This window comes from Cricetulus griseus, chromosome 9 (genome assembly GCF_003668045.3).
Source record: "Cricetulus griseus strain 17A/GY chromosome 9, alternate assembly CriGri-PICRH-1.0, whole genome shotgun sequence".
NCBI classification, from domain to species: domain Eukaryota; kingdom Metazoa; phylum Chordata; class Mammalia; order Rodentia; family Cricetidae; genus Cricetulus; species Cricetulus griseus.
Window position 1 is genome coordinate 9,004,429 of NC_048602.1, and position 9,818 is coordinate 9,014,246.

Genomic DNA, 9,818 nt, shown 5'->3' on the forward strand with positions numbered 1-9,818 from the left:
ATTCTTTGCCTTGAATTCTCTGCATCTCCCTTTTCCTCTCCTCTGTTCTCTCTCCCAATACTATGCTGAATTGTCATTTTGTGTTTCAACTGGGGGAGGTTTGGCTTTTTGGAAACAGGGTCTCATGCATGCCAGACTGGCCTTAAAGGCAATATAGCGAGGGATGACCCTGACTGTCTCATCTCCATGACTTCATGGGCTGGAATTGTTTGCGTGGTGTAGCACCACACCCAGGATATACAGTGCTGGGCCTTGAGCATGGGAATCAAGTCCTCTACTCTCTGAGCTGAATTTCCATTTCCCGAATGCGGGTATGGCTTCGTATTTATGTCTTCAGGTCTCTGTCCTGATTTCCATCTGTCAACCTCCTTGCCTCTCCATGTTGTCTCTGCCTTTCCTCCAGCCCTAGGACACTCCCTGCTGCACCCACACAGAGCAGCCTGTTCTTCCTCTGCCCCGGATGCTTCTCTCTTCCCCCCCACTGACCTGGCTGGAGAATGAGCTGATGAGTGAGAAGGTCCGATAGAACAGGTCCAGCAGTCGCAGGAATTGGCGGTCTTTGTAGTCAAAGCGCTCTCCAAAGACAATGGAGCAGATGATGTTGGCTGTGATGCACTGAAAGAGGAAGGTAGGGTCCAGGGGGGCTCCTGGAGAAGAAGGATACAGCACAAGAGATGGTTGATATGGGACCAGGGTACTTCTATCTTCAGCTCCATCTCTGTGAGACTGACGCTGAAGTGACCAGCTTCCCTTTTGGCAGCAATTAATGGCCGAACACGTGCTTCTATGACCTTGTCCTAGAACTAGAAAGTCAGATGCCTGCCTCGTGACAAGGAAACAATCAGAAGTTAGTCACTAGAAAGTCAGATGCCTGCCTCGTGACAAAGAACCAATCAGAAGTTAGCTGGTGGCGCTATGCTTTATGGCTCTGGGTTTGCTTTAAGGACAAGCACACAGCAATAACGCACAAAGCATAGCAACCACCCAGGGAGGGCCTATGGGCCATAACAACCAGTTGATCAATCAACACAGGGCAAGCCCTCCAAGCCTGGAGGCACACCAATCCTGAACTTGTGCGTACCCCTAGACACTCCCCTTACGCTGCCCTATAAAGATCTGTGCGCAGCGGCTTCAAACTGTCTTTGCTAGCCATCCGCCATGGTGGGTGGGTCAAAGACCCGAGTTAACATGGGGTTAGCTCGTTAAACTGCAATAAAGCCTCATGCAATTTGCATCAAGCTTTCGCCTCCATTCTGTGATTGGGGTGGCCGAGGTCCTGGGCTAAGATTCTGGAAGCCTGGGCTTTCCGAGGGTCTTACAACGCCACCACTCAGTACTCAACTAACAGCAACAGCCACTGCATTTGCAAGTGTGATGCACAAATAAATCTAGGCCCTGCGCTCAGAGATGCATGCATCTTTTTTATTAAACTTCCCTGAGAACTGTACAGAATAAGAGTGCTATTCATATACACAGAAGGACAGGCTGCCTTCACCAAGGGAACTCAGCTAACCATGCCCAGGACTAAGAAGCTCAGACATAGAGATGGAGTTTGTATAGTCAGTCTCCACCCTGCACCTCCTCCCAGGACAACATTCTGACTCTGAGCTGATAGCTAACTCCCACTGGCGGGATTGGTTCAGAGAAGGGTTCGGGGATTCATAGTGTGAATTCACACTCATCTACCAGTCTTCCTCCATCCCTCCTCTGACTTCTGGACTCTGTGGTGTTCCAGGAGCCATCAGCACCTGCTTCCTGCTGCCTTTGTGTGTCAGATTCAGTCATGGACCCTGATGGTTAGAAGGCTGTTGTCAGTCCAACAGTTTGGGCCACTGTTGTCCCTCAGATTGGGGCTGGCTTGTCTGAGGTCTCTGAGCCCATGTAGTCGTTTCCTTTGGGGTCCTCAGCATCACTCTCAGTCTTAGAGCTCGCTTCTCTTCCTTTGGGTCCCTCCATCTATGGCTTCTTCCTCCCATCTTTCTCCTCAACCTCTGCCCCTTAATCCTCTGCTGCCTCTGCAATGACCTTGGAGGTCTCCTGAGAAAGGCCAATAAGAGATGGCCAATTCCCGTGTAAAGAAATGGAGGTGCCTACAAATGTACATACCACCAAAAATGCCCTTGATATAAAGGACCTTAAAGTACCCAGAGGGCTTCTCAGTTCTACCAAAGTCAAACTCCCATCAGCCTCTGTGCTCACTGCTGGTCGCCAGCACAGTCACAAGGAAGAAAACACAGTTCCCTGCTGAGAACATGTCTGCAGTTCTTCTGGCTCCCTTCTCTTTCATTTGCCTAAGATCTGTGCTTGTCTTTGATAAGACCATGGCTGGGGTGGGAAGGGTGAGGCTCAACAATGACAAGGGTTAAGCCAAAGCAGCCTTGAACTCTACATGCAACAGAAGATGACGTTGGAACTCCCAGACTCCTGCCTCCACCTCTGGAGTGCCAGGGTTACAAACATGCACAACCAAGCCTAATGTACATGACTCTGGAAGCAACCTACACCTCAGCCACAGATACATCCGAGACAGGCCCTCACAATGTACACAGGACTGGCCTTGAACTCATGACCATCTTGCCTCACCTTCTGCATTCTGAGAGGATGCGGGTACACCAGTCATACACAACTGACAAAGGGAATGAATTCACACGTTGAGATTTCTGAAGAGAAGTGACCACCGTGGTCTGAACATGTTCCTGAGTTATTTTGGACACGGCATACCTCACATTTCTTTCCATGCCTTTGTATTTCTGTCTCTTTCCATCTCTGTCCGTACCTCATCCTCCCCCTACTGTGTGTGTGTGTGTGTGTGTGTGTGTGTGTGTGTGTGTGTGTGTGAGTGCGTGTGTGTGTGTGTGTGTGTGTGTGTGTGTGTGTGTGTGTGTGTGTGTATGTGTGTGAGTGCCTGTCTGTCTGTCTGTCTGTCTGTCTGTCTGTCTGTGTGACTGGCTGGATCTTTCTCTACCATATGTGTCTCCCACTTTGGCTGTACAGCCAGGTGCCCAGTTATCACCATCTTCTTTATGCCCATTCTCAGAGTCTCACCCTGGGATTTCCGCAGCTCCTCCACCAGACACCGGGCCTCCTCCTTTATCCACTCTTCCACATTCTGTTTCCCCATCCCAAAGTCTCTCATGGTGGCCAGAGAGAATCGCCGGAGGGCCTTCCAGCGTTCTCCATTGGCAAAGATCACACCTAAGAAAGTAGGGAAGGCATGGAAGAGTTACAAGGGAAGTTCAAAGACCCTGAGTCCTTCCCCACAGCTTGGACTCCACCTCTCACCTCCCTGGACCACATCCTCCACTCCACCCTGTGACATAGCTCACCATATCCCTGCACAACTGGCTCAACCACAGCAACTGTCCCCCGGCCAGAGAAAGCCTCAGCTTGGTCCACCAGAGCTTCCCTTATGGCCTGTGTCCCATACAGCATGACCACCGGCCTTGGTCCTAGGTGTACTGTGAACACGTCTCCGTATTTTTCTCGAAACTGTCAAGCATAAGGGAAGAAGGGTTGTGGATAGTCAGTGCAGATGTTGTTGTCACACTGTTAAACACTTAGACACTGATTGGTAAACAGGCACTTCCTCCTCTGGCCACTATCTAAGGACCTAAGAGGTGAAGGGTTAATTGTCCACATAGGCAGGTCCTGCACTGGTTGGTTAGATTTTCTAATCAGTGCACCAGTACTGTGGAGCAGGGAGGAAGGGCAACCCTTGTGTATAAGCCGTGGGGAGGTAGAGACCAGGGAATCAGCAGTCATCCTTGGCTACACATCCCATTTAAAGCCAGCCTCAGCTACATATGACTCTATCTAAAAACACTGATCCAGATATGGATGCAGATGCGCACTGGTTCCATGCCAATGCCAGTTTGGCCAGTTGAACCATTCTCCCTGTGACCCATCTTCAACCTGTTCAATGTCTCCTGGCAACAGTGCAGAGAATGGCCCTGACCCACCCACTGGGTTACATGGGAGGGGAAGTTATTGTCACCTAGCAGTGGTCCTCAATGTTAGTCACGACTACAATACACACATTTGGGAAAATATCTGGCAATGCCACCATCTATGCATCTACAGGGAACTGGTCCCAGGAATATCACAGCCCTCCAGTCCGGAAAGCCCTTGAAGAGAATGGTGCAATGCTTGTAAATAGTCCACTCTCATCCCCTTGTAATCTTTAACTCACACTAGCTTGCAATGCAGCCAATACAAATGGTAAACTATTAAAAATGGTCAGTGCACAATGCTCTTTAGAAGACAATGCTAAGAAAAAGCTCTACATGTGTTTGATAATGACCTATTTATGTTTTAGGCCATATCATACCATCAAATCCTCTGTAACAATGAACCCTCAGGTAAGATCAAAGATATTATATGAAACTTGAAGGATGATCATGAGTTTGAGATTAGCCTGGGAAAAGCAGGGTGACCTTATCTCAACAGCTAAATAAAAACAAATGAATACGCCAGTGATTCAGATATGTGATCTCTTTAAAACCACCGGATACCATCCATTTGCCTGCAGATTTCACGATGTCATTGTTTTTTATAGCTGAGTAGTACTCCATTGTGTAATGTACCAGATTTTCTTTATCCATTCTTCAGTTGAGGGGCATCTAGGTGGTTTCCAGGTTCTGGCTATTATGAATAATGCTGCTATGAACATTGTTGAGCAAGTGTTTTTATGGTTTATTGAACATCCTTTGGGTATATGCCCAAGAGTGGCAATGCTGGTTCTTGAGGTAGATTGATTCAGAATTTTCTGACAATTCCCCATACCGATTTCCAAAGTGGCTGTACAAGTTTACACTCCCACCAGCAATGAAAGAATGTTCCCCTTACTCCACATTCTCTCCAACATAAGCTGCCCATAGTGTTTTTGACATTAGCTTTTCTGACAGGTGTAAGCTGGTATCTCAGAGTAGTTCTTGATATTCATTTCCCTGATGCCTAAGGATGCTCAGTAATTCCGTAAATGTCTTCCAGCCATTGAGACTCTTCTGTTGAGAACTCTCTACCTAGATGTGTGCCGCATTTTTAAATTGTATTATTTGGTATCTTTATTCTATTTTCTTGAGTTCTTTATATGTTTTGGAGACCAGCCCTCTGTCAGATGTGGGGTGAGTGAAGACCTTTTCCCATTCTGTAGGCTGTAGTTTTGTCTTGTTTACTATATTCTTTGCCTCACAAAAGGTTCTCAGTTTCAGGAGGTCCCATTTATTGATTGTTGCTCTCAGTGTCTGTGCTACGGGTGTTACATTTAGGAAGTGGTCTCCCCCTTGCTGACAAGTTCAAGGCTATTTCCCACTTTCTCTTCTATCAGGTTCAGTGTAACTGGATCTTTGTTGAGGTCTTTGACCTACTTGATGAAATTTGCTGGAAAATGGATGGAACTGGAAAAAAAAATCATCCTGAGTAAAGTAACCCAGAAAGACAAGCACAGCATGTTCTCACTCATAAGTAGATATTAAATGTAAAGCAAAGGATAAACAGACTACAGTCCACAGCTCCAGAGAAGCGAGGTAACAATGAGGGCCTGAATCATCTTGGGAAGGGGAAATAGATGAGATCTTCTGGGTAAACTGGGGTAGCAGTAGAGGAAGGGGATGGCAGATGAGAACATGAGAGAATGAGATGGATGAGTTGGGGAAAGATGGAGAGCAATGAAAGAGATATCTTGATTGTTGGGGCCCAAACATAATATTTTCAGAAATAGGCCTCAACTCAATTCCAGGAGCTCAGATCTCCCATTGTCTTTTAGATGTCAGCTGGTTACCTCCAGATGGCCTGGCCATGGTGGGGAATGCCTCCTAGTTTGTATAACAAAAGACCTAGGCCCTGGACAAGCCTATGCCCACCCTGAAGGCTAGTGAGTACATGCAGTTCTAGGAGCATCTCGAGGATTAAAGGAAATATTTAATATCAGCTCTATATATGAAAGTAGATTTCTTCTGCCAGTATCCCTGCTTTTGGAAAGTTATTTAAGACGATGCTGAAATAAACCATGGTCTCCAGTACTGACTGAGAGCCCTCCTGAGATGACAAGATGTCTCTGACTCATCCTTAATGCCATTGGGTAGCTAGGACTTCCCTCATCCACACTCTCTGACTCAGGGTGGGACCCAGGGCTGTTTGGCTGGTTCTGATCATAACCCCCAAAAACATCAGTCCTGAATAGATGGCCTCTGGAGAGTAGGACTGAAACAGACTTGAAAATGGCACTTGATAGAGGCAGCCATTATGGGTTTAGGGAGAATCCTGGTGATAGGGAAACTCCTAGGAATCCATGAGAATGACCCCAGCCATGACTCCAGGCAATAATGAAGAGGGTGCCTGAACTGACCCTGCCCTGTGATTGGTGACTACCCTGTCATCAGAGAGCCCTCCTCCAGTAACTAACAGAAGCAGATGGAGAGATCCATAGCCAAGCACCAGGCTGAGCCCCGGGAGTCCAGTGGAAGAGAGGAAGGAGGGATTTTATGAGCAAGAGGTGCTCAAGACCATGATGGGGAAACCTATAGAGACAGCTGAACCAAGCTCATGGGAACTCATGAACTCTAGACCAACAGTTGTGGAGCTTGCATGGGACCGAGCTGGACACTCTGCATGTGGCTTGGTCTGTTTGGGGGTGGGTTGCATGGCAGTTGGGCCAGGATCTGTCTCTGGTGTGTGAGTTGGTTTATGGAGCCCATTCCCTACGGTGGGATACCTTGTTGGGCCTTGATGTAGTTGGGGGGGGTTAGTCCTTCCTCAACTTAATGTGTCAGGCTTTCTTGAGTCCCCATGGGAGGCCTTACTCTTTGGAAGGGTGGATGGGGAGTTGGCTGGGGGTGGTGGGGCATGAGCAGGAGAAGGAAGGGTGGGAGGAGGAACTGTGGTTGGTGTATATATTCTTATCTTTTAAAAGGTAGCAGGGCAGGGTGGTGGCACATACTTTTAATCCCAGCACTCAGGAGGCAGAGGCAGGAGGGTCTTTGTGAGTTCAAGGCCAGCCTGGTCTACAAAGCTACACAGAGAAACCCTGTCTCAAAAAGTCAAGAAAAAAAATGGTAGCAGATAGTCAGGATTGTTGCCAGTATATCAGCCATCTAAATGGGCCAAGGGGCCAAGGGTGCTAATTGATTATTAATAAACAAATAGTTATTGAACATAAAATATCACCGGTGAAGACTGATAAAGATGGTGCCAGGGTCGGCTGCTTGGAAGGTCCATGGTGTTTCTAACCGATAAGCACTCCCTACCTACTCCACCACCTGACCTGCCTCTCCTCCCCTTTGTTCCAGAGCACAGCAGGCTAATCCCTTGTGCTGGCAGAAGCAAAGCTTAGCTGCTGATGCCTTGGACATTGTTCTTTCTCTCATGGAACAAAGAAGCATCAAAGAGGAAAATTGTAAACCCTTGGGGCACACCTCCTTACCCTGACCCCTTTCACACACCAAGCACAGTACCACACATGATTCCAGAATAGTGAGGACACACTTGACGATCTGAGCACCACCCATCACCAATCAGCCTCTCGCCTTTCACTCAGCAACCTTCCCACCTGAACCTAGGGTGTGGAAGGGGTCCCTTGCTCATCCAGCTGAGTGATCTCCAAGGGCAAATATGGGGCTCAGCCATAGGGCACAGGCCCTGTGCAAGTCTCACCCTCATGAAGGAGTTGAGGAGGCCTCTTCTGTCCATCTGCAGGAGGTTCCCCAAGAGGGGCAAGGGACGGGGTCCTGGTGGGAGGTGGCCATGGGCATTTGTGTGGCCCTTGACTAGGAGTAGCAGGAAGCCCACAAGGAGAGTGAGGAGGAGCAGGACGCTGGGTTCCATGGTCTGATCTGGTCACCGTCCACGTCACTGCACACTCCAGCAGGACCTTTTATGCTGAACCTGCCTCTCCACTCAGTTGAGCAAGTTCAGCTGTTCCCGCCTCCTGTCTCATCGCTGACCAGGAGTGTGAGCACCCAAATTTCCTGCTTGAGATGGCGGTGAACTGCTCACTCCTTATCCCGTAGATGCTGGCAAGGACAATGAAACAGATCCACAAGACAAAAGAACACTGGGAGTAACACATCACAGGTGTGAGCCTGTACTTGTCAGCTCAGTTTTGCCTGTTTATTGACTCAGGCATGGATTTCGGTGTGTGCTGCTTATGTCAGGGACATTTCTTTTTCTTTATTTTATTGTATTGTATTAGTTCAAATTAGGAAAAAGCTTGCTTCAGATGTCAATCCCGTCTCCCTCTCCCTCCCCTCCCCCGCAACATTCCACCTGCCCTTAGCCATCCCCCCTCCACTCCCCAGGCAGGGTAAGGCCCTCAAAAGGGGCTCCCCAAAGTTTACTACATCATCCTGGGCCAGGCCTAGGCCCTACCCCATGTGTCCAGGTCAAGAGAGCATCCCTTCACAAGGGATGGGCTCTCAAAGTCAGGGACATTTCTTATGTGAATGTGCATGTGTGTTCCTCTAGGTGTGTGTGTGTGTGTGTGTGTGTGTGTGTGTGTGTGTGTGTGTGATAGTGTGTGTGTGTGTGTGTGTGTGTGTGTGATAGTGTGTGTGTGTGTGTGTGTGTGTGTGTGATAGTGTGTGTGTGTGTGTGTGTGTGTGTGTGTGTGTGTGTGTGTTGATAAAATGACATGGGACAAACAACTGTCCCACAGACTGTTAGAGCCAAAAAGGAGACTGAACTCGCCCATAGAGGACCCACTCCTATGGTAACGACATAAAACCATTCACAAAGTGCCATGGCTAGAATGTGAAGGACTTCCCACACTTCCATGTGTTTGAATGCTGGATCCCTAGCCAACAGTATTTTTAAGATGTTCTCAAACTCATCAGAAAGAAACAGGTCACTTGAGGGACCCTCTCCCTCAGACCCTCCTGTCTTTCTTTCCCACCTGCCACATGCTTCCACAGCAAACCTAGAGGCCCAGCTGCCCTGCCTTCCTGTCTTGAAACAGGCCCCAAATAAACCTATTCTCCCACTTGCTTCAGAGCAGATATTTAGCCACAGTGACAAAGCCGCCAATGTAGGTATCGATGCCAGGAGTGAGGTTGTTATGTGACAAATCCCACCATTTAGTTCCTCATTTGAAATTATTTGGTCGTTTGGGCCACAGCTTTGAAGTGAGAACTTGGGACTAATCATGTATCAGGACCAAAAAGAAATGCATGTGAGAGAGACAGACAGAGCCTGGCCATGAATGTTAGCCCAATCTAAGAAACTTGTCACCACCAGCCATCTACCCCCTACCTTTAAGTATCCTACAACATAGCAGAAAGGCAAAGCCTGACTCACATCTTAGACACCTCATCTCTTCTTTTGTTGCTTTATGCAGTTAACTGTATTCTAAAGCATGACACACAGAAACTGACCAGATCTACGGTCCATCCATCCCAGGGAACATCTATTCACTTAGAACAGGCATTGTGAAGCTGTAGAGCTTCACACTGTCATTTTTATTATTTTTTAACCCTATTTTCATTTGATGTGTATGACTGTTTCATCTGAACTTACGTATGTTCAGTGCATGTATGTCTGATGCCCAAGAAGTTAGAAGCGGGGACTGTACACTCTCCCATTACAGTTATAGACGGCTGTGAGCCACCATGTAGGTGCTGGGAACTGAACCCAGGACCTCTGCAAGAACGGTCAGTACACTTAACTGCTGAACCACTCCCCTAGTTCACATATCACTTCTTAATGCAGTTATAATGGCATTTGCATTTCAACTTGAATTTTAGAGGGGGATATTCAACAATTAACACTCTGCTTCCTCCCCTCCCCTTAAAAATAACCCGTCCAGCTTTCTCAAGTAAAAGGTATTC

At 47.8% G+C, this 9,818-nt stretch overlaps 1 protein-coding gene across 1 annotated transcript in view; it reads right to left on the reverse strand.

Annotated features, from left to right (window-relative positions):
• The window catches only part of LOC100765441 (cytochrome P450 2B1), a 24,236-nt gene extending 16,415 nt beyond the window's left edge, over nucleotides 1–7,821 (reverse strand). Inside the window, exons 1-4 of the mRNA XM_027430405.2 lie at nucleotides 7,651–7,821; nucleotides 3,327–3,489; nucleotides 3,046–3,195; nucleotides 487–647 (exon numbers count right to left, since the gene is read on the reverse strand). Coding sequence (XP_027286206.1) covers nucleotides 487–647; nucleotides 3,046–3,195; nucleotides 3,327–3,489; nucleotides 7,651–7,821 — 645 coding nt within the window. The remainder of the gene's footprint in view (nucleotides 1–486; nucleotides 648–3,045; nucleotides 3,196–3,326; nucleotides 3,490–7,650) is intronic.
• Between the last annotated feature and the right edge of the window lie 1,997 nt (nucleotides 7,822–9,818).